Source organism: Camellia sinensis, chromosome 4 (genome assembly GCF_055761805.1).
Source record: "Camellia sinensis isolate YWXY chromosome 4, ASM5576180v1, whole genome shotgun sequence".
In the NCBI taxonomy this organism is placed as follows: domain Eukaryota; kingdom Viridiplantae; phylum Streptophyta; class Magnoliopsida; order Ericales; family Theaceae; genus Camellia; species Camellia sinensis.
Window position 1 is genome coordinate 183,019,983 of NC_138964.1, and position 25,632 is coordinate 183,045,614.

At 36.9% G+C, this 25,632-nt stretch overlaps 1 protein-coding gene across 5 annotated transcripts in view; it reads right to left on the reverse strand.

Moving 5' to 3' along the window:
* Positions 1-20,505, reverse strand: part of LOC114309396 (alpha-mannosidase) — a 42,514-nt gene extending 22,009 nt beyond the window's left edge. For 2 of the 5 annotated variants that reach the window (XR_014328037.1, XM_082867084.1), the window contains exons 1-14: positions 20,033-20,504; positions 18,999-19,082; positions 13,908-13,996; positions 13,648-13,822; positions 13,307-13,426; positions 13,136-13,219; positions 12,966-13,037; positions 12,708-12,821; positions 4,542-4,642; positions 4,350-4,443; positions 3,827-3,994; positions 3,624-3,713; positions 2,155-2,220; positions 2,015-2,071 (exon numbers count right to left, since the gene is read on the reverse strand). Coding sequence is in view for 4 of the 5 variants with exons in the window: in XM_082867084.1 (XP_082723210.1) it covers positions 2,015-2,071; positions 2,155-2,220; positions 3,624-3,713; positions 3,827-3,994; positions 4,350-4,443; positions 4,542-4,642; positions 12,708-12,821; positions 12,966-13,037; positions 13,136-13,219; positions 13,307-13,426; positions 13,648-13,822; positions 13,908-13,996; positions 18,999-19,082; positions 20,033-20,239 (1,521 nt within the window). In the remaining variant the exon portion in view is untranslated. Of the gene's footprint in view, positions 1-2,014; positions 2,072-2,154; positions 2,221-3,623; positions 3,714-3,826; positions 3,995-4,349; positions 4,444-4,541; positions 4,643-12,707; positions 12,822-12,965; positions 13,038-13,135; positions 13,220-13,306; positions 13,427-13,647; positions 13,823-13,907; positions 14,014-18,998; positions 19,083-20,032 lie in introns of all 5 variants that reach the window. The other 3 variants (XM_028255116.2, XM_028255118.2, XM_028255117.2) reach the window with 3 other exon arrangements.
* Between the last annotated feature and the right edge of the window lie 5,127 nt (positions 20,506-25,632).

Consider the following 25,632-nt stretch of genomic DNA (forward strand, 5'->3'; position numbering starts at 1 on the left):
GCTTTTCCAGTTGACAGGTTTGCCATGGATCTTCCAACACGTTTCGCGTGTATGGCGAGGCTTGTTGCAAAAATCACACCAGACCCGTGGCTTATCATCAAACCTGCGCTGGTAATTTGCAGCCTTGTTGGCCGCAGCATCGCTAATTAAAGCAGAAATTTCAATTGATTCACCAGTACCTTTTTTCTTAAGCATGACGCTCCTTCGGCTCTCTTCCCTTCTGACTTCGGCAAATACTTCGCCAATGGATGGGAGAGGAGGTCTGCCAATAATTCTTCCTCGCACTTCATCGAACTCAATGTTGAGGCCGGCAAGAAACTTGTAAATACGGCTGTCTTCCATAGTTTTCTTGTGGTGGTTGCAGTCGTCAACCGATTTCCATTCGTATGTGTTGAAGATGTCAAGATCCTGCCACAACCTTTTTAACGAATTGAAACATTTGGTGACGGAATCATCTCCTTGACGAATCTCTCCCAACTTCAAAGTTAATTCGAAAACTTGAGATTGATTTCCTAGGTCAGAATACATTTGACTAACATTATCCCACAATTCTTGTGCAGTAGGATAGCACATGTAATTAGAGCTTATATCCTCCTCCATGGAATTGACCAACCATGTCATAACCATGGAGTTTTCAGCGTCCCAACTGTCGAACAGCGGATCATTAACAGCAGGAGCCTTCTTGTCACCAGTGATGTAACCGATCTTTCCTTGCCCACGGATATACATCCGGACAGATTGTGACCAGCGGAGAAAATTATCACCATTTAGGCGGATGGTGGTGATTTGGACAGAGTGAGAGTTTGACGTTTTCACCGGAATGGCAGCGGCAGGGGTTGAAGTGGTTTCGGACGTGACTTCCTCCATGCAAGTCTTTTATACACAGCAAGAAGAGAATTAGAAAGCCGCAATCAGGCGCTAAAATTTTTGAAAGTATAATCAATAAACATATGCAAGCATGCATGTTTCATTGGAATAGCTATAGATGAATGACATGTAACTGATGCAGTTTAAGCTGGAACATACACGAAAATTAAGGGCTCTGCAGGATGAGCAGGATATGGTGAACCGATGGTTGATAGAAAGCTTCTGATGTTTGGCATTGGCAAATCTTATTCATTTATTGTTTCATTGGTATTCCAAAGATACTTTTGTTTCTACAAAATGAGGTTTGGTACGTCACCTATTAAATGAATTCATTATTTCAAGCAGCAGATAAACAGTTACACTGCTTTAATTGCATAATTACGCTAATGAAAAGTCCACTTTACCAGATCACATTAGATGGTCTAGGATTATGCACCTGTTGAAAAAGTCACAGCATATTGATTTAGAGTACGCCTTTGAAAATCATTCATCCTCAATACTAGTTCAACTTATCCTCAAAACCTTATCCCAATTTTTGGCATTGCCAAAATCTTCTTGTCATTTATTATTACATAGTGCAATATCATTTATTAAATCATAGGCCATCCAGTGCTGTCTAACACCTTAAACTGTATTCGTCGTCACACTTCCATTGTCCTTGAATTGCCAACCCTTAAAGCCCTTCTCCTTGTTATTGAGTTATCACTTACCACCAACATACCAACTTTGATTTCCTTTTACACAAACAGAAACACATTTTCCCCCAGCTGATGTTATCTTACCTCTCACAAATGCATCCCTTTTTTTCGTTCCAACCCTGCTGACCCAACATGCGGAGCAGGAGGGGAAAAGACTGAATTTTTATACTGTATGAGGGGGAGCTGTTGTGAAGCCTATAGAGGCAGATATGGCACCAAGTTCCCCAACAGCAATTTAGCTTAGTAGCTACTGGCGTGGCACTGCTGAGGTTAAGCCATATTCATTTTCAATCTACTTCCAAGTATGCAACAAATCCAATGGTCAGCATACAATATATTGGCATTGGGTTTAAAACATTGCAAGCCACACCTGATTCTTCAACACAGGTTGAACAACTGGAGCCTTACTAAATTAGTACACAGTGGTCATTGGTCAAACAAAAACTCACCGGAATCCTAATGATGTCAGTACGATTCCATCCAAGTGAATTATATGCCACGACAACCTGAAAGTCAACATTGAAATATGTGAACAAAATTTTTCAGATATTTCCAATATGAAAATCTCAGAGAAAACAATAAAAATTACCAAACTCCTCCCTTCAGGAATATCTTCCTCGGTTGGAGGGCAAAAACTTATATTGAGTGATTGACACTGTCAACCAAAAAAAAAATAGACAAACTTTAATTACATGTCGCCTTACAAAGTTGAAACTCCCAAAAGGACAAACATTATGAAACAGAGGGAGTAAAAAGAAAAAAGACCCGAAAAGATTCAAGAAAAACATGAAAATTTCAAAATGTTAACTGATGACAACGGATCTATAACATAAACAGAACACACCACTTACCAATAAAAATGTCTAGAAGGATAATACAGGCACTACTGCAACTTTCTACTGTAATATTACCCAAAAATTGATAATAGATACCCCTTACAATAAAAAACTGCACACATATAAGTGACTACTTCATATAACCTTGTAGAAAACTTTGGATAATTACCCAAAGGAAACAGTTTCTTTGTTTATTTATAACACATGTTATTGCACAATTTTTGTATTTCTGTTTTACGACAATGTGCATAATGTGTTCCCTATAGTGCTTTTTGGCAGAGTACTTGTACAAAGTTTACAAGTAATGTGAGCAAATACGTGCATAAGATAAAATTAGGGGCCAATACAAGACATGATAGAACTAAGCCTTATTAAAGAGAGATGATTAGAATATAGTAAAAGCCAAGGGTTTTAATGAAAAGAATATCTAGAAAGTTACAATTTTTTCTCTCTATCATGGGGTTTTACAGAGCCAAGTAGGGCTTAGTATACAGAGAGGGAGATGAACGAGATGGTTTGATTTTGTCCCGCATTACCTTCTCTTCCTCTTCTCTGATATGTTCAGAGGCCCAACTCTAATTTTATTTTATTTTTTTAAAAAAAAAAGGTCTCACAAAATTTCTCGCCAAATACAATTAGTAATATGAGCAAGAGATGTCTCAAAATATGGTTCCAATTAGCCAAATCATCTCACAGGACGTCCATTTATTGTTATCAAATCTCGTTATCAGGTCAGTAGCCTTCAATGCAGAGCCAAATCAAGATTGGCCGAGACTTTAGAAGTTATTCAGGGGATCTACTATTATATGGATGCTCTTTAATCGCCGTCTCAGTCCTTTGGGTGATTCAAAAAGCAATACATGTCAATTGTTCTTATTTTCTTTTCATAAGTAGGGTATGTCAAATTGTCTATTATATATGCAGCAATCACGTGCATGAGGCATCAGCTCTGATGTGGCATGTATGGGAGAGACCATGAAAACAAACTCTTCAGCCATAACAAGGATAGCTCAATTTACTCCTGCAGCTCCAGTAAATAGTCATATAATGACTGTTGCATAATACCAAGAACATATTTATCAATAAATACAATGGCATATCCTGAAGGTCAAAACGGATGTTATTGCAATTCAAGGGATGTTATAGTTGCACTTCCAGCTTCACAGCTCAAGCATTTTAGATGTGGATAAAATAAAATTGAGTAACAAGGCCGAACAATCACCTGGCTCAATGTCAATGAGGGTGTGGCACATTGGTCTTTTGATCTTGAATTAACTAAGCATGACAAAGCTGAACTCACGACAGCTTCTGCCTATGAAAAGTATTAAATTTGATATAATAAACAAAAAAAGCAGTGTTACCACCAGACAAGCAGTGGGAGAAAATATATAAAAGGTTGTGTTCATAAAAATGTCAGCAGCCAACCTCAGAAGCTCCAATTGCCAAGCGTTTTGCATAGTCATCTGTTGTATGCTGTCTAGCAGTGCCGGTGAGAGCATCGTGGTGCTGAACAATTCCTAAAGCATCACCCAAACTGTAAGTATTAGGACCCACAGATCTCCTTCCAGCAAGGAATTCAAGTTGGCGTGCAGCCTATTTGGGACAAAGAGAACATCAACTCATTATCTTTCTGGTTGGACTCAAGTCATAAATAAATACAAGAAAAGAATTACAGCTCCAACAATGACAAGCTTTCATGGCATGAAATGAAAGCTTGTGCTCTCTCCTCATGGCACATATCCAGTGGCCACGACCGTCACTTAGCATGCCTAAAAAGAGTTATTGCTTATAGTTCAAATTCACATTTACAACTCCAACACTTTCTAAGGGACTAATTTATGGAGTGAATTTGGTGCTGGCTCTCTGCATCAAGCAAATCAAGTGAAAAACGCAGAAGGATCCTCATACTGAATGTCACCTTCAAGAGAGAGAAACTCTATTGACATACCAAATAATATCCACTCAGCATACGAACATATCGCTTCAAGGCAGGACGACTAGTAAAATATCCAGTAAAATAACGATTTGTGTTGTCTGCATATCTGTAAAATATTAAAAGACAAACTTCTGCATTATGGATTAGAGTAAAAGGAATATCCAGAATATACAGCAACAAAAATAGTTAAAAAGCAATGCTCACGGAAAATAATCATCTGTTTTCAGTGGCCAGGATTCATTTGCTGCATTTTTTGCATCTGTGTAGATAGATGGGGTAGAATAAAATGTATTTATGCGACCATCCTGTGAAATTTGAACTCATTCTTAATGAGTATTAAATCTAACAAAATTATATATCAAGAAGAAAAAAAAAGAAAAAACATATATGCCTTGCAACTTGGAACCCCAGAGTCACCACGCCAATTAAGTCTCAGACTGGGACTCAACATTGTAATAGACAGACTGTCCACAGGCAAGACCATCACAACTAATATATTGTACACAAACATGCATTTTTTAGTACACTGATAAAATGCAGTGAGGTCTTACATTGTAATTTCTATACATGTTAAATATTACACTTTCAACCTACATAAATTTCAAAGTTAATTAAGAGTTAAATAAAAATGATGTAAGATTGGTAAACAAAAGGTTTGAATTAAAATTCAGAATATGATAGTGTAAATAAAATTCTCTTTTCACGATTCGTGCATTAGTGGTTGATAGATTGGAGAAGCTTCAAAGGAATTTTAGTGGGGTGGCATCGGTGACGAATTTTGTAGAAAAAATAAATTGAGATGTATATTATTGATTGATATATTGATCTGATACATTGATATTCTGTATATTACAATTCCTATATATAGAGGAGAAGATGGTAGTGGAGTGTGTGATAGTGGAGGTGGATGGTAGTGGAGTGTGTGATAGTGGAGGTGGTAGGTGTGGAGAAAGATAGTGGAGGTAGTAGGTGAGTGGTAAATTCTAACAGCCCCCCGCAAACTCAAGGAGGATAGAAACTAACCAACTTGAGTTTGAAGAGAGGAACAAAACAAGAAAATACATAAAAATAAAAAAGGATAGGAGACACTGTATGGTCGTGTCAGACCGTTGGTGAAGACACTGTATGGGGTGTCATAACGTTGTAGAGGACACTGTATGGTGGTGTCAGACCGATGTAGAAGACAGTTTATGGGGTCATGTCGGACCGTTGTAGAAGACAGTTTATGGGGTCATGTCGGACCGTTGTAGAAGACAGTTTATGGGGTCATGTCGGACCGTTGTAGAAGACAATGTTGTGACAGTTTACGGAGTCTTGCTGGACCCTTGTAGAAACTAACCGGAATCAATGTCGGGACAGTTTACAGAGTCTTGTCGGACCCTTGTAGAAACTAACCGGAATCTATGTCGGGACAGTTTACAGAGTCTTGTCAGACCCTTAAAAAGTTGCACCCTCAAAAGGTGTGCCCAATTTTGTCAAAAGGCGTGCCATCAAAAGGCGTGCCCAATTCATCAAAAGGCGTGCCATCAAAAGGCGTGCCATCAAAAGGCGTGTCCACTTTGTCAAAAGATGTGCCATGAAAAGGCGTGCCAGTTTGTCGGGCGGCAAGAGGCGCGCGATACGCGTGGCTGCCTCGGCTATTTAACCAAGACGAAGGCTGAGGCTGAGGCATACCATTCTGAAACCTCTGAAACCAACCCTTCGCTGAAAAAGCTCTGCCTTTGCGGAGAGAGAAACTGTGGAACACTTTGTTGCCATTCTGTCACCAACCCTTCCGAACATTACCAGTCTGAAATTGCTATTTCGCTGAAACACTTAGCAACCCAAAAACATGGCCTCTTCTTCCCGTCCAGCTACCCAGAACCTGCTCACGCTCTTTCCAGAACTGAACGAGCCCACAAGAGAAATAACTGGTGCGGTGGCCAGTGAACCTCAACCAAACACCTTTGGTTTTGCTCCATTGAACTTTCCGATGCGGTCGGTGGAGCAAAAAATGGCGGTGCAAACTGATATTGAGGCTAATCAGTATACGCTGAAGGCATGTGTGGAAAGCATGACGGCGGTCACAAACTTGTCGAACCGGCTGCAGAGTAGGACAAATGAGGTGCAGCATTTAAACGCCCAACTGGCTCTGCTCCAACGCATGTATAAGGATGCGCGAGCAGAGATAAGTGTGCTGAAGGCAGAAAATAAGGAGCTTAAGCGGAAGGCCACCGTTATGTTCCGATTTGGAGGGCCGCCATATGCTGCAGTGGAGGAGTATGGGGGAGTGAACGTGCTTGGTGGACAAGGAAACACGGAGGCAACACCGGCAAGGGCCGTCCAGGACGGAGGCAAGAAGAAGAGGCCTGCAGCAGAGTAGAGAAGAAAAATCCCACTGGGGGTGTGTTGTGGTATTTTTTTTTTTTTTTTTTGTGTAAAAATGTGATCGGGGTTGATTCCGAAGATGAATAAAATATGGGTGTTGTGCAAATGTATCTCTCTCTTCACATGGGCTGTCTCCTTTGGAAATATGTGTGATAAAATAAGAAAAAGAAGTTGGGTGGTATGGTGTGTAAAGCGTGTTTGGTTGGAAAGTAGAAATAGAAGAGAGAGAATGAGTGGTGGGATGATGTGTTGTGTGGATAATAAAAAAATAAAAGGTGGCTCTTTTTTTCTTTTTTTTTTTTTTTTTTTTTTTTTTTTTTTTGCAAGCCATGAATCTGTCCAAAAGTAAAATAAAAAAACAAGTGCACATGGACGTGATAAGCTCAGTGGGTGGGAGTAAATAAAAAAAGAAGAATGGGATGTGTCCGTGAAGAGAGAGAGAGATCTTAAAAGTATAAATAAAAGAAAGTGGTGTGCTAGCCGTGGGGTTGAAAGTGAAAGTATAAACATAGATATATATATATATATATATTAAAATAAGAGAATTGTTAAATCTGTTTGTCTAAGTCATGAATTGGTAGAGAAAGGTCCAAACAAAACCACTACTCTTATCATCTCTCTCACTCGCAATCCAGCAACCAAGTAGAACAACCAGGAGAAGAAGAAGAAATGTCGGTTTCGGCTCTATTTGGTTCGAGAATGGTGGTCCTCCCAAACCCATCTTCTGGATTTGGTGGTGCGACGAAGGCGCCAGTTCCGAGGGTCGGCGGCGGAAGCTGCGGCGGTCTGGTGATAGAGTGCTCGTCTCGGCCGCAGAAGAAGGCGACGGCGCACCACTTGGGCCCATTGTCTCAACCTCGTCTTCACCGAACAAGACGAAGGCAGGGACGTTCTTGGTGAGTTCGATTTCTTTGGGGCAGCGAAAGAAGGACCAGTACTGTTTGTAATTGTCTTGGACTTTGTCGGCGGAGATGAAGCCGCCAGAGAGGTGGACGATGATGGCTCTGGATCTTGCAGCGGTGGTGGTAGAAAGGAAATTTCAAGGTATGTGTGAAAATTCGAGCGGACTAGGTTGAGGTCCGGCGGACGGCTAAGGTGAGGTTGCCGCCCGCCGGGGAAGCAAAAATAGTAGGTTCTAAACCTGCTCTGATACCATGTAGAAAAAATAAATTGAGATGTATATTATTGATTGATATATTGATCTGATACATTGATATTCTGTATATTACAATTCCTATATATAGAGGAGAAGATGGTAGTGGAGTGTGTGATAGTGGAGGTGGATGGTAGTGGAGTGTGTGATAGTGGAGGTGGTAGGTGTGGAGAAAGATAGTGGAGGTAGTAGGTGAGTGGTAAATTCTAACAAATTTAAATACTTGGTTGATTGAGACCTAGAGTGTAGACCATCCAAAGAAGGAGGATTGGGTATTTGGCATTTTTGGGTATTCAATGAAGCCTTGTCAGTGGAGTTGTTACCTCGGTGTGCGTTGGGGGTGGGTTGTTGATTGCGAATTTGGTATTGAGGTGCATGGTTGGACCACTACTAACTCAATTTTGTTGAGGGATACAGGCCCTTTATTTTGTATATGCCTACCATACAGAAGTTGCTCCATTTGAGACTTCACTGGATTTTCTTTTACTTATCAAACTATATATATCATGGTCAGTCAAGGAGTATTACATACGTGAAAAAAAAAGTGTACACATATCAATAAAGTCCATAATGCAAACTGTAGAGAAATCAGAATGTATAGTACAAGTAAACATATAGAATAGTCACCTAGGTTTTAACATTTAAGACAACAAAGAATAAAGAAAACATCAAAATAAAATTATGGAGAGAATGAAAGAAGTAAAAGAAATCCATTTGAACTTCCGCCATGAAATTCATCCTTAAATGAAGTAAGTTGCGATAGGAAATTGCCTCACAGGTTCTTTATATTCGAATTATCCAATTCTGTTTTGTTTGCCTTATGATTAGTTTTTATTTATTTATTTATTTATACAACTAATATGTAATCCCCCCCTCACCCGGTAGATTCTCAGAAGACCTTGCATGCAATACCAAATATAAGAGGCATGACAATATTTTCTTCTCTTGTGAAGCAAGTTAGCATAGACCATCACTAAAGCCAGCACATACACTTAGCATATGAATCACAAATATGATCAACAGAATGTGGGGGTTCTTGCTGACATCCTTGGTTGCAAAGTGGAACACCTACACCAGCTACCTACTTTCGTCTTCCTCTTGGATCTTCCTATAATGAGAAAGCAGTTTGGGACTCGGTGATTGAGAGGTTCTGGAGAAGGCTTGCAACCTGGAAGAAACCATGTCTATTTTTAAGGTGCTAGGCGGACTTTAATGAAGAGCACACTATCTAGCTTGCTCACTTATTTTATGTCCCTCCCTCACCGTTCTGTCTTCAGTTAAATAAAGGTTGGCGAAGTTACAACAGAATTTTCTCTGGAGCTGGTTAGGCAAAGAGTTTAAATATCACCTAGCCAATTATTATCTACATTTTCAACATTCTATCTTCAGTTGTTAAGAGGTTAGAGGTTGGAGAAGTTCCACTGGAATTTTCTTTGAGGCAGGTTAGGCAAAAAGTTTAAACACCACTTGGTGGATTGACATATTGTGCGCACCCCCTTTGAGAAATGGGGGTTTGGGCATTCATAAGCTTGCCACCTTTAATCAAGCTTTGTTGGAAAAATGGCCATGTAAATTTGCTAGTGAAAGAGGTAGATGTTAGCGAAGAGTAGTGTTTATGGGATGAGTTAATAGAAAGGCATCTAAAAAGGGTGGATTCTTTCTCTAGCCATGTTCAGTTTATGGTAGAGAACAGGCATTCAAGTGAAATTTTCAAGACATATATGGTGTGGAGATGATAGGTTGGAGGATGCTTACCCAAACATGGCTTGTATTGCATTTAATAGATAAGCTGCTGTTGGTGATTACCTTACTTTGGATGGTGATAATATTTTTTAGGCTATTACCTTAGAAAGGGAGCTTAATGATTGGAAATTGGAGGAGATTACAAACCTTCACGATCATTTGTAGGCCACCCATCTTGGTAATGGAGGTGACCCCATCCGATATATGAGATCCTCTTCCGGCCTTTTAAGGTAAAGTCCTTTTACAAAGAGCCATCATGGGTTGTAGGGAGTCCCCTTTTTCCGTGGAAAGGGATTTGGGGATCTAAGGTTCCTTCTAAGGGTAAAGGTGGCTTTCTTCATTTGGTGTGGGACACATGGCAAAATTCTTACCATTAAAATTTTGATTAAAAGGAAACAAGTGCATTTAAATTGGTGTTTCCTGTTCAAAGAAAGACGAGAAGTCAGTGAGTCATCTTCTCGTCCATTGTGAGGTGACAAGGGAGCTGTGGTCTTTACCCCTTATCTTGTTTGGTGTGGAATGGGTGTTCCCCTATTTGGATGGGGAGTTAGTTAGCTCTTGGTCTTCAACTCAGGTGGGGAAATTGAGGAGGAAGGCTTGGCAGTTGGTCACTTTGGCTTTGATGTGGTTGGTGTGAGACGAAACAAATAGAAGAAATTTTTATGTAAGCGAATAACTATATTTTAGATTAGGTCCCAACTCTATATTCTATTAGTCCCAATCTTTCTTTCAGCTAAGTAGGAAGTCCTACTGTGTCGATTTATTTTACATCAGGTTCTATAAATTTTTTATTAACCCATAAGATCCCATTGTATAAATTATTTGGAAGCTTAAGTCCCTACTCCAAATTTATAATAATTTTTTAGACAATTTAGCCCTTAATTGTACATGAATCAGTTGAAAGCATAGCCCACACTTCTCCTTAAAACCCAGGTGTTAAGGAGAGGGAAACCAAAGCCTTATAACCATCACAGATGGGACGACTCCAGGCGATGTGGGACACATTCCAACACACCCTCTTGGACCACAACATATAGTAGCCGGACAAACGGCACACCACTCACAGGCCTAACCAAGCTCTAATACCAAGTTGAAAAGCTTAACCCACACTGCTCCTTAAAACGCAGGTGTTAAAGAGAGGGAAACTAAAGCCTTATAACCAGCACAAATGGGGCAACTCCAGGCGATGTGAGACTGATGCAGGACAGATTCGAAATAGGCCTGAGTATGAGCAAAAACACAAATAACAGGGCTGTTTTGGGGGTTGTGAACAGTAAATATGAACAGTAGACGTGAACAGTGATTTGTAGGAAGTAGAGGAAGGGTTAAAGAAGGATAGAACTAGATATCACACCTAGAAAACCCAAGGCATCACACCAATGGGCTCTTTAGCATCACACTAAAGAAAGATTGCATCAGCACAATCATAGAAGCATAAGCTTAATTTTCATTCATTCCATTCATAATTTGCCACAAGACTTACAATATAATTTATACTCACTTCATCTTGATTCTAAAACTTTCCAAATTAAATGACATGACTAACTTAGACTCCCTAGGACTCTTTAATGCATTAATCATGTGAAAGACTCTAGCAGACTCTTTGACCAACTAAATAACCCAAAGACCTTGACTAGAAATTTAAAGACATTTGACTTGAGAAACTCAAAAGACACTTTTAAATAAATCCCAAGTCTAGTTAATCTCCCAAGTAGGCCCCACATCATCTAGCATATGCCAAATTAAGGCTTGGGCCTTAGAACCGTTGGATCCACGCCTTTTATAGACTTTAATTGGCTGCTGCCATTTTCCATCAGAGACACATTCTAATAGAATCATCATTGGAAAATTAAGATGAGCGCATTAGGTGCACTGATGTGGCAAGTTTTTTTTTTTTTTTTTTTCGAACTTTAAAATTGTATACTTTTATTGTACAAATCCATTTTTTATAAAATTAATATTTTTGAAATCTAATTGACATATCTATCAAACAAGATCTCAATTGAATATGAAATTATGTATAAAGAAAAGTGCAAAATTTCACTCTTTTGAGTCCAGCACTATGAACTTGCATACTCTAAAAAACAAACTATGAAATTTCACCTTTTTTAAAAACAAATCGTGACATTTCGTACTTTCGCTTTCTAAAACTATGAAATTTCAGAATTTCAAGTTATGAACAGTTTTTTTTTAATCAAAACTGTGAACTTCACAATTTTAGTTTTTAAAATTGTGAAATTCCATAACTTATATATATATATATATATATGTATATAGATACTCAATATACACACAAGTATGTACATATATACATATAAATGTTATAGGTATCCAAGTGACTACCATCTAAATAAGTAAGAGTAACATGTGGGGGAGTGTAGAAACTGTCCTGGGTAACCAGTATACTAGCATTTTTTAAAATTGTGCAATCCTAACCATAAATAACCAGTAAACTAGCCTTTTTTATAAGACTGTTACTCTTTCAGCCTGTGCTTCGTGCAGTGGTAACTGGTAAGCGGGAGGTCTGCCAAGCATCAGACTGCAAATTCAAGTCTAAGACCATTCACTATCTGCAAATAATGGAAAAGGGTAGATCTCTACTCCTCCCAAACACCCTGCACAGATGTAACCACCATTGGGTAATGGCCTTTTCAATATTACTCTTCCAGCATAGATCCCGAAAGCTTTAACAAGTCAATCACAAGTTTTCCTGTGAAACTTTCCATCCTAAACCACCTACAGATAAACCTCAAACATCTCTTCAACTAGGACAGATTAAGGAAATCCCATATCCCAATGATCTGTGGGTTTTTCTACTAGAGACCTAGACCTTGCACCATCACATCCAAAGAACCTTTTTTTTTTTTTTCTTTTTTATATGCAGTATTAACAATGCCTTGGTATTCAGTGTTTGATACTCACTTTAAGTTGCCAATGAATCCAAATGCAACTGGCTCTGACCTATATGTCCGTTCATATTTGATGCCTCCATATTTAAATGAGTTACTCAGATATTTTCAATTCATCCAGTCTTTTAATTTCTATATAAACAAAAAATTAAGGTCAGAAGCAACAAACTTGAAATATTTTCATATATCAAAATTTACCTTGTTGACATAGTGAATTAACTTATCCATTTGTTTGAACCAAGACTCAGCATATTGATACTGGAAATCATCTCCCATAGTCCACATGATATGATTTGTTCTTGTCACATTCGCCTGCGTATAACGAAGGTCCAAAGCAGCATAGATTATAGTGCATGCATAAGATTTCACCTTCTAGCTACTTCAACAAACCTCCTATGAGAAGCCAAACAACACAAACTTTAATTTTTGAAAACAAAATAACAAATTAGAGTTTACTTGAGTGATTGCAGCATTGATAAAATCATTAACTCGTTGTTCAACATTGTAGTCATAAAGAAGAGGATTATCCTGCAGTTACAGCATGTATACTATCAGGTGAGAAGATAAAGTTAAAAACAACAATAGAACAAAGTTCCAGTGGGCTCATGCTTGTTTAACAATAGAACCTGGACAGGTATGGAGTCATCATGGATTTCAAAACTGAAACCCGTTGGAGCACTATAATGAACAGGAAATGCATTAGCAAAGATCTGCAAAAGAACCAAAGTGAATAATGAAGAAAGCGAGCCATTTAAAAGGAAAGGATCTGGAACAGAAAGGCAATTACAGTTCCAGACCTGAGAGGCAGAACCAAAAGTTTTGGATCCGCGCCATACAACTTCAAGAGATTTGTCTTCCTTGCGCTTTGCTCTGTCCTGATAATCAATCCTCGCAAAATGCACAGAATCGAAGCCAAGCTAAAGGAGGAACAAAATGAAAGGACATTTCAGGCAGTACTCACTAATTATATAATAATTTTGGATCTGAATCTGAAACACAGCACGTTTTAATTCTAAAAGAATGACATGTATCGATAATAATGCAATGAAACCGATTCAACTAGTTGACTCAGCAAAACAAACTAATGAGCAGAACATGCTAGTGACAAACAGGATAGAACAACATAAAATTTGTGTACCTCAACCCCGAGTAGGTAGGCTTGCACAGCTGAGTGCCCGAATGGATCAATCTGCCAACCAGCACGAGGGGTTATATTGAACTGGTTTTTTATCATGAGATGACCAAGGGTTGTTTGATCAATCATATCTATATAATGGCAAGCTCCTTCATCGTGCATACACCAACCACCATTTCTGTGCCAGATAATCATTTTGATGTTAATATATACCAGCATCCTGGACAAGGAAACACAATACAAGTTGCTGGTAGTCTACATACACGAATTCCAATTGACCAGCATGAACAAGGTTTCTAACTTCTTTTTGTATTTCCACATTCTGTCTTCCCCACCATCTTTGGAAAAAAGCCTATATTTCATAATAGCCTGTCAGCAAATCATAAGTTCTTCGAGACCAAAAAAAAAAGTGATAACACTCAAATTAATGAAAGAAAAAATACTGTATAATTTCCTAGAGCACATTCTGTTTTGCTTTCACACAAAAATCACAAAGGTCTGGCTCACACCCATTTGCACATGCACCACAAGAAATGTAATGAACAGGAAACTTTCTGTATCCTAGTTCAAATTTTTATGGTGAGATGACCTTGGAGACATATTTTCAAAATTTTGAAGAATATAGACTCAATAATAAATATTACCATTAATCCAATGAACAACTTGTTTTTCTGGTGCCCATATGTACGTCCATTTGTATTTTGGTAGGTCGAAAGTTAATAATTGCAGAATGTTGGTTCCCAGGATCACATCCTGAGGAGAATTCCACTGAATATGTTTATTAAATTTTACAAAAATGTTTGAGGAAACAAGTTGCTGTTGTAGGTTTTGGACATCAGTGTCACTAGAGTGAAGGCAGATCATTTATTCAAACCCTGAAACTTGTTTGAGTTATCAACATGAGTTACTAATAGAAAAAATTTAACCCTAATAAGTTATGGGTCAATCATGAAAATTACAATGTAGGGGTTTAACTCACTTGTCAACACCATACAAAACGAACTTAATCCAAGTCTCTGTGTGTTTAAATCAATAAAGTAAACTATGCTTTTTTTGTAAGTTAATAAACTAATCTATGCTAGAATGCTTATTGGACCAAAAAAGAGAGATCTGTGAATATGGGTGTGCACATGTATTTGAATGTTCGCACATCTGCATCATGAAATTGTATGTGATAGCATATTCAAGTGTCTCTGGATGAAGTAATAAAATATTTTAATTTCCTACTTGATGATATTTTACTCATTTAAGTATCCATATTTTATCTTTATCCTGACTAATTGATGTGACAGTATGGAAATGTTTGTTGATTCAAAGCCAAGGAGCAAAGGGAGAACAAACGACGAATAACTAATTGTAGAGGGTGTCGAATAATATAATATAGAAGAATCTTCCAATAGAAGCACGAGGGATTTTGATTCTTTCATTAGGGAGGGTGAATTGATTGATCTCCCTTTGAACAATGCTAGGTTTACTTGGTCTAACCTTCAAGAGAATCTTGTGTGTTGTAGATTGGATAGGTTCCGTCATTCCTTGGGGTGGGAAGAGTTGTTTCCCGATATTAGGCAAGAGGCATTGCCTAGGGTTGTGTCCGATCATTGCCCGGTGATTTTTGAGAGTTGCCCCTTCAAATGGGGTCCTTGTCCCTTTAGGTTTGAGAATGTGTGGTTGGAGGATCGTTCTTTTAAGGGCTATTTTAAGGTTTGGTGGGAGAGTTGTAGTCCCCAAGGGTGGGAGGGTTTTAAATTCATGCGTAAGCTGAAAGAGGTCAAAAAAAATTTCAAAGTTTAGAAGCATGATGTCTTTGGTGATTTGAACGAGTTAAAGGCGGAGTTGGTTAGAGGCATTGAGGAGTTGGATGCCACGGAAGTTGGGGAGGGTTTATCTAGGGCTTTGAGGGATGAAAGGAACATGCTTCGAATGAAACTAGAAGAGACAGTTTTTAGGGAACAGATTTTTTGGGGGCAACGGGCTAAGTTGAAATGGGTAAAGGAGGGTGATATAAATTCTAGAATTTTTCATAGGGTTGCGTCAGGAAAAAGGATAAAAAACTTTATCAAGTGTTTGGAGGTTGATCAGGGGTTATTGGTGAATAGGGAAGAGCAAATTGTGAATGAAATTTTCAAATTTTACTCGAATCTTTACTCTGATGGAGGTGTGGATCGGCGAGGGATTGAAGGTTCCAATTAATGTCTCTAAAGCTAGATGGCTTGAGAGATCCTTTGATGAGTGTGAGGTGTGTTAGGCTGTGTTTGATTGTGAGAGAGATAAGGCACCAGGCCCAAATGGTTTTTCAATGGCATTGTTCCAAGATTGTTGGGACGTTATGAAAGGAGATTTAATGAGAGTGTTTGATGAATTTTTTGAGAGTGGGGAGGTTAACCTTTGCACCAACGCAACTTTCATTTGCCTTATTCCCAAGAAGGAGAAGTCGGTGAAGATTGGGGATTTCAGGCCCATTAGCCTGGTTACATCGCTTTACAAAATTTTGGGAAAAATTTTGTCCAAAAGAATTAGAGATGTTCTTGGGGAAACGATTTCTGCTTCACAGGGCGCCTTCGTGCATGGAAGGCAAATTTTGGATGTGGTCCTAGTGGCTAATGAGGTTGTGGAGGAATATAGAGCGTTACGTAAGGAGGGGGTAGTATTTAAGGTAGACTTTGAGAAAACATATGATTATGTGGACTGGGGTTTTTTAGACTTTGTTTTGGAAAGGAAGGGTTTCGGTTTTAGGTGGAGGAAGTGGGTTTGGGGGTGTGTGTCATCGTGCAATATGTCGGTTATTGTGAATGGAAAAGCGGGAAATTCTTTTCATGCGTCTCGGGGATTAAGGCAGGGAGAACCATTATCACCGTTTTTATTTATCGTAGTGGTTGATGTGTTGGGGAGGTTAATTGATGTTGCTAAGGATAAGGGGGTTATTGAGGGGTTTCTGGTGGGTGGAGATATGATTAATGTGTCTCCTTTGCAGTTTGCAAATGATACCATATTTTTCTCTTTTAAGGAGGAAAATATGGTCTATAATCTACTTATGCTTTTAAGGATCTTTGAAGTTGTATCCGGCCTTAAGGTCAATCTCACTAAGAGCTGTGTTGTGGGTATTAATCTTGAGTGTAGCTGCAAGCTTCGTATGGCAGATGTGTTGGGTTGTCCCATTGAGAAGTTCCCTCTCAAGTATTTGGGACTCCTATTGGGTGGCGATCCTAGAACAGAGGCCTTTTGGAATCCAGTCCTTGTTAAGATTGGGAAAAGATTGGAGGGTTGGAAGCGAGCATTGTTGTCTCGGGGTGGGAGATACACTTTGGTTCAATCAGTGTTGAGTTGTATTCCTATTTATTTTTTGTCCCTTTTCAAGATACCGGTTCGTTTTGCAAGGCAAATTGAAAAATTGTCGAGAGATTTTCTGTGGGAGGGGTGTGATGAGGGTAAGAGGGATCACTTAGTCAGTTGGAAGGTTGTCTCTCTTCCTCGGCGTAAAGGGAGTCTTGCTATTAGGAACATTGTTGCTAGAAACATTGCCCTCTTAAGCAAATGGTTGTGGAGATTTCCCGAGGAAAGCGAGTCTTTATGGTCGGAATTTAGGCTAATGGTACAGATTCTATTGTGGTTAGCAGAGGTAATTGTCGTTTCCGTGGAAGTCTATCTCTCGTTTGTTTCCCATTGTGTCTCGGTTTGTGTCTATGAAAGTGGGTGATGGGGCTAGTATTCGATTTTGGGAGGATGTTTGGGTGGGGGAGACATCTCTTGACAAACCTTTTCCACTTTTATACCGATTGGTTCATGCACGAAATGTGTCAATTGCGTCGGTGGCATGTTCTAACGTGGCACCAATCTCTTGGAATTTCAATTTCCTTAGGAATCTAAGTGATAGGGAGTCTCTTGAGTTGGCATCTTTCTTGACATTGATTGATGGGGTTTCCTTAGTTTTATCTCCCGATAAAAAGGTATGGAATATCAATTCTTTAGGGGTCTTTTCTTGTAAATCTTTGTTTGATAATCTCATTGATAAGTCCTCCGTTCCTTTGTTTCCTCTTCATATGAAAATCTGGAAAACGGGTGTTCCTCATAAAGTGAAGTTCTTCATGTGATCCTTAGCTCATAGAGGTGTCATGACCAATGACCTTTTCCAAAGGAGAAGGCCTAATCACTATCTTTGCCCTCAATGGTGCGTGATGTGTAAGAGGAATTCGGAGTCGGCAGATCATCTCTTTCTTCATTGTTCGGTGGCTATGCAGTTATGGTAGCGTCTATTTGGTTTGTGTGATGTTAAATGGGCTGCTCCACGGGATTGCACACATATGCTTCTTGTTAAGTTTGATGGGTTCGGCGACTCTAAGAAAGCCAAAACCTTGTGATCGTGTATTGTTTGTGCTATTTTCTGGATTATTTGGCTGGAAAGGAATTCAAGGATCTTTGATGGAAAGGAGGCTGCTGTAGATTCTTTGTGGGATAGGGCTGGTTTTTTGGCTTCATTTTGGGCCTTTGTGTCTCCTCTGTTTAAAGGAGTTCCACTTTTCTTAATTTCTAGGGATTGGTTTGCTATTTGCAACCCCTAGTGTTTGGATTTTCTTGTTTTCTGTTTCTTTTTTTGATAGATTTTTTTTATTTTGATTGGGTTCTTGTTCATTGTATGAGGACTTCTTGTCCTCCTCTCTTTCTTCTTTAATAAAACTTCTTGTTGGCTTTCAAAAAAAAAAAAGACGGAAAACAAAGAAGAAAAAGAGATTTCTGAGCAAGTCTTTGTTCAGATGAGTGGTTTGCATGTGCATAGGCATAAACTATAAGTACAAGCAAACGTCAAACTGCCCCTTACACATCACTTCCAGGTTGGAAGGCTCCTATTTGGGAGAGATAGTATAGTAGGTGGGCAGCCTTACCCCACTTTTTTGTGGAGAGGGACATCAAAAAAAAAAAAAAAATGTAAGATAGAGCAGGCTCAACAGAGCTAATGGTCAATATAGGCTGCTATATTTTTAAGGATTCAATTTAAAAGAGACAATGATCATTAATTAATCAAGGTGTGAAAATGTGGTTCAATCTTCCTTCAAATAATAACAGGGGTCGTCATAGTTACCCCTCCAAACACCCAATGTTCTTGAGACCAATATTTGGTAATGGCCTTTTTTGGTAATTACCAATTTTTACTAGAAACTTCGTAAGTATAGTTGTGAAGAAAATGTCATTGATTGCAAATTAAAGTAAAAGTAATAGACCCTATCTTCAAACTCTGGCCATCAGCAAAAACCATTCATTACAACAGCACACTCAACTTCAGTAAAATGAAACAAAAACTTGTGCTTAGAATTATCATTCCAGACACAATTAATCATTAACTTCAGATGCATTCATATTACCATTTCAGCAAATACAAACTTCCTATTCAGATCACGGCGCAAGGACACAACAACCGAGTCCAGCACATTCTCAACACAAGCACCCTGCACAAAATCACCAAACAACATATAATTCACATAAGTGCATCTCCAATCCTTGACTCAAATCTATATCAAATTTAAATTTGGGCAAAAATCACTCAAAGCAACCTCCAATCATATTCAGTTATACTCGAATTTTTCAAGGCTATTTTGTGGATCTAAAATTTACCATTTTGCCATTAGTGAAGCTTTTACTCAAATTTAGCTATTCATATCAAATAAAGTTTTTTGTCAAATTTTGAAGCCTTGTTTGGGAAATAAAAGTTACGTTTGGTAGAGTTTTAGAATTATGATTTGAGAATAGGTATTTTGAGTTTGTAAGTTTTGGAATTATGATTTGAGTCAGGAAAATTTGTTTGGTTATGAGTTTTGAAGATAATTTTGTAAAAAATTTTAAATTGAGTTTGAAGTTTTTGATGTGACATATGATATTTGATTTAAAAACTTACAACTCATAATCAAACACACAATCCAAAATGCTATTCAAAGCTCATAAAAAAAATTTAAAAAAATTCTAAAAATATTTTTTATTTAAAAATAAAAATAACAGGTGCCAAAAAAAAAAAATACTATTCTGATCAACCGGCTAGACTACCGGCCGAATGTTCGGAGGACGTCAGTAGACGAGTCTTTAAATACGGGTGTGGAAATAATTTTTGAAAACTAAAACTAAACATAACATTCAAATCAGTGGGCGAAAAATTAATTACAAAGTACCATCAAATACCGCAGTTTTTAGCTAAAAAGTCCAAATATTACTGCAACTTATCAAATTATTCACTTTTGTACGTCTTTTCGTACAAAAGTCCATTCCCAAACCCGCACTAAGATTTTAAGGGCTGAAACTAAAACAGCACCAAATTCACCCTCAATAAAGCAAATTAGCTATCCTAAATTCCTGATATATCAAAATGCATTCTACACAGTAGTGTGTATATATGTATGAATATGACCTGTATACTGTTATTTGATCCAACATAGTACTGATCAATTGTCTTCAACCAGCCCACATCATCGTGCGAGTGGGGAACCAAATGAACATTCAATTTTCCATCAACAATGCCACTCCCGGTGTTGTATTCTCCATATCCATCAACAACCCAATACAAAGAAAGCAAAACCCATATGCAGAGAAAGGGCGAAATTGATAAAGATGACATTTTTGAAAACCCTAAACCCTAGAAATCGTAACAAATGGGTGTGATTTATAGGGTTTAAGAGTGATGCAACGACGATTGAGAAGTCTGTTGGGTAGAGATGAGACAAGTGAGCATTGGTTTCTCCATCGGAATGGAGTGGCAGGCCCAGTTGTGTTGTAGATTCGGAGGTGTGTAGTAGAAAACTCCATTGAGGGAGACCTGGAATGGATTATAGTGGGAAATTTCGTTGACGGAGACTCGGACTTGTGAGGTTTCGTTTTAACGGCGATTGGTTTAAACCGAAAGAAAACTATAAATATGGGGGCATTTCCCTAAATAAGTCAAATTATCAATTCAATTCACAAACTAAGCCTAATTTTAAAAGAATTCTTAAAATAGGTTAAAACGTCGTTCACAATCACGCTTTCAACGTTTGTGTGTCTATTCCGCATGAAAAATAGAAAATCTTAAAGCCATAGTTACAAATAACAATTTTAATTAAGAAAGTGTGGTTACAAATCACATTTTTAATATATTTTTTTTTCCTGAACCACGCTTTTAATTGAAACTTTTTTTTCCTTCTAAAAACATGATTGTGAACCACGCTGTTAGCCAAAATGTAAAAACGTATTTTGAAAACACGTTTTCAGCACAAAACCACGCTTAGCTTTCAATTCATCAAACACACACAAACATGCTCTCTCCCTCTAACAACCCCACACACAAACATCACTCACACTCAATATATATATATATATATATATATAAATTTTATTTCATAAAATTGAAACTAATGTTAAATATATATAATAATAATTTATAATAATAAATAATAATTAACTATATAAAATAATTATTTTTTTATTTTAATTCTTAATTTTTTTTAATTTTACTATTTAGGAATAAAATTTATTTTTTTTTATTTTTGGGTTTAAGGTTTAACTCTTAAAATTTATTTATTTTTATTTTAGGGTTTAGGATTTATAAAAAAAATAAATTTTAAGAATTAAATTATAAATTCTAAATCCTAAATTCTAAACTCTAAAATAAAAATAAATAAATTTTTAGAATTAAACCCTAAACCTTAAAATAAAAAACTAAATAAATTTTATCCCTAAACACTAAGGTAGCGTTTGGTAACATTTACATTTTTTATTTATGTGTATAAAAATTTTATAAACTGGTTTCTGTTTATTTTTAGAAAAACATAAATTACAAACGTGTTTGGTTTGAACAAAATGTTTAAAAAAAAATTTAAAACATAAACTAAAAATATGTTTGTTCAAATCCAAAATATTTATATTTATACTCATTATTTATGATAGTGGAATCACACATATTATAATTGAAAAAAATTAATTAAAAAAATAATTGAAAAAAAATTTGAAAAAAAACGTGGTTTGTAAAAATTATTAAAAAAAATTGAAAAAAAATTTAATTGAAAAAAATTATTTGAAAAAAAAATATTTGAAAAAAAAAAAAAGAATTAAAAAAATATTTGAAAAAAAATTTAATTAAAAAAAATTATTTTTCAAAAACAATTTATTTGAAAAAAAAATTTGAAAACTAAAACCGTAAACTCATTTTTTTAGTTTACGTTTTTTTCCTCAAATAATTTTTTTCAATTAAATTTTTTTCAATAATTTTTACAAACCATGTTTTTTCCAATTAATTTTTTTTCAATTATTTTTTAATTAATGTTTTTCAATTATAATATGTGTGATCCCACTGTCATAAATAATAAGTATAAATATAAATATTTTAGACTTGAACAAACATATTTTTAGTTTATGTTTTAAATTTTTTTTAAACATTTTGTTCAAACCAAACACATTTGTAATTTATGTTTTTCTAAAAATAAAAAGAAACCAGTTTATAAAATTTTTGTAAACATAAACCAAAAATGTAAATGTTACCAAATGCTACCTTAGTGTTTAGGGATAAATTTTTTATTTTTTTTATTTTAAGGTTTAGGGTTTAATTCTTAAAACTTATTTATTTTTATTTTAGAGTTTAGAATTTAGGGTTTAGAATTTAGAATTTAATTCTTAAAATTTATTTATTTTATAAATCCTAAACCCTAAAATAAAAATAAATAAATTTTAAGAATTAAACCTTAAACCTTAAAATAAAAAATAAAAAAAAATTATCCCTGAACAGTAAAATAAAAAAAATTAAGAATTAAAATAAAAAAATAATTATTTTATATAGTTGATTATTATTTATTATTATAAATTATTATTATATATATTTAACATTAGTTTCAATTTTATGAAATAAAATTTATATATATATATATATTAAATTATAAATATATATTAAAAAATATATATATATATATTGAGTGTGAGTGATGTTTGTGCGTGGGGTTGTCAGAGGGAGAGAGAGTGTTTGTGTGTGTTTGATGAATTGAAAGCTGAGCGTGGTTTTGTGTTGAAAACGTGTTTTCAAAATACGTTTCTATATTTTGGTTAAAAGCGTGGTTCACAACCACGTTTTTAGAAGAAAAAAAAATTCAGTTAAAAGCGTGGTTCACAATTACGCTTTCAAAAAAAAAAATTTAAATTAAATTAAATTAAAACCGTGATTTGTAATCACGTTTTCTTAATTAAAAGCGTGATTTGTAACCACGCTTTTAAGATTTCCTAATTTTCACGGGGGACAGACACACAAACGTTGAAAGCGTGATTGTGAACCACGTTTTAACCTATTTTAAGAACTCTTTCAAAACTAGGCTTAGTTTGATAATTGAATTGATAATTTGACTTATTTAGAAAATGCCCCGTAAATATGCCCAGACAAATTTCATGGTCGTTTTCACTGGCGTTGGAGGGCGACGGGCCCATTCTTAATTTTAAATTCAATTATTTTGAGGATGCATTTTTATATTTTACTTTTAATTTGATATTTTTTAGTTTTATATCTCTATACTTCACATTATTATTATTATTATTTTTAATTGTCGAGTATACGGATCAATTTACACGCACTTTTAACTAATTTTGAAACTCACACAAAGTGCTTCCCTACGGGAATCGGACAAATTTCAAGCAGAGCCCGCATACTTCTAATGGAGTTGAACTTGAAACCTAGAGAGAACACACCTCTCGTCTTCAAGTTGCACCCACTAAACCACTCTCTTGAGTTTCTATACTCGACGTTATTGTATCAATACTCTCTCAAATATTTTTTTATTTAGGCTAAAGAGGTTTATAGTAAAAAAAATCACTATAAGTTATCGTATTACTCTCTTTACTCTGTGCAAATCTTTTATAAGAAAAATCAAAAAATTAATTAAAATAGTCAATTTCTAAATAGGACCTTAAATTGAGTTGGGTCAACTCTAAAGAAAGGTCACGCACTCCTCAAAAGATATGTACTATATAAACCTTATAACTATATAAATAAATAAATAAATAAAATGACATAATTTCATACTTTATGAAATATAATTAAAGAATTCATAAATCTTAACTAAAATAATACCATAATTAAAAAAAAAAAAATTCGTAACTCAATAAAAAAATGACATAACTAAAGTGCGTGTACCATACGTTACAATTTCCCTAGACACGTGTGTAAATATAAACTGCAAATACATATAACCAACTACCCATAAACAGATGCATCAAAAAAGATGAAGACATCACTATTAAAAGCCGAACTCAAGTATTTAGTTAGTTAATTGTAATACATATTTAATATACAATACTGTATAAAATATGATTTTTGCCATATACTGTTGAAAAACATTAGATTAATATATTTTTTTGACATTTTATCAAAAAAACAAATTATTGATAAATTTTATTTAGAAGTGTTTTAACGCAAGAAATCCATGAAGGAATTTTTTAACCCATTTAGTCTCATGTATGTATAGTTTTATTTTATAAAATCATTTTTCTTGATTTACACTATTTTCTTGGACACTTATGTCCTTATATTTAATTTTGATACTCTTATAAATATTTTTTGAACGGTTAGCAATTTTATGATGTGAACATTCATACTTTTAAATTTACATTGGTAGGAATGTAAAATTGGCCCGTGGGCTGCCCAAAACCCGCCCGCGAGCTAGGCGAGCCCGGCCCGTTGACAATGTGAATAGTCACATTGACATGTTAACATTCACATTAATAGGAGTGTAAAATTGATCTGTGTCCCGAGGTGGCGCGAAACCCGCCTGCAGCCCATGGACGGCCCGATGTGGCCCCAGTCCGATCCGTTAACAATGTAAATATTCACATTGACATATTAACATTCACATTGATGAGAGTATAAAATTGGCCCGCGGCCCATGGGCGGCCAAAAGCCCGCCCGCTCGCCGCCCGGGGCAGGCTCAGCCCGGCCCGTTGACAATGTGAATATTCACATTGACAAGTTAACATTCACATTGATAGGAGTGTAAAATTAGCCCGCGCCTCGTGGTTGCCCGAAACCCGTCCACCGCCCATGGGCGGCCCGGGGCGGGCCCAGTCCGGCCTGTTGACAATGTAAATATTCACATTGACATGTTAACATTTACATTGATGAGAGTATAAAATTGGCCAGCGGCCCAAGGCGGGTCCGACCCGGCCCGTTGACAATGTGAATATTCACATTGATATGTTAACATTCACATTGATAGGAGTGTAAAATTAGTCCGCACCTCGTGGTTGCCCGAAACCCACCCACGACCCATGGGCGGCCTAGGGCAGACCCGCCCTGGCCTGTTGACAATGTGAATATTCACATTGACATGTTAACATTCACATTGATAAGAGTATAAAATTGTCCCGCGGCCCATAGATGGCCAAAAGCCCACCCGCCGCCCGGGGCCGGCCCGTTAACAATATGAATATTCACATTGACATTGATAGGAGTGTAAAATTAGCCCGCGTTTCATGGCTACCCGAAACTCGCCCACGGCCCATGGCGCGGCCCAGGGCGGGCCCAGCCCGGCCTATTGACAATGTGAATATTCACATTGACATGTTAACATTTACATTAATAAGAGTATAAAATTGGTCAGCGGCCCAGGACCGGCCCGACCTGACCCGTTAACAATGTGAATATTCACATTGACATGTTAACATTCACATTGATAAGAGTACAAAATTGGCCCGCAGCCCGTGGGCGGCTCGAAGCCCGACCGCAGCCCAAGACGGGCTCGGCCCAACCCGTGACAATGTGAATATTCACATTGACATGTTAACATTAACATTGATAGGAGTGTAAAATTTGCCCGCTACCCGAAGCTTGCCCGCGACTCGGGGTTGGCCCGGCCCGGCCCGTTGACAATGTGAATATTCACATTGACATGTTAAAATGCACATTGATAGGAATGTAGAATTGGCCCGCGGTCTGTGGGCTGCCCGAAGCCCACCCACAGCCCAGGACAGGCTCGTTTCGGTCCGAGTCCGAGCATATCCGAA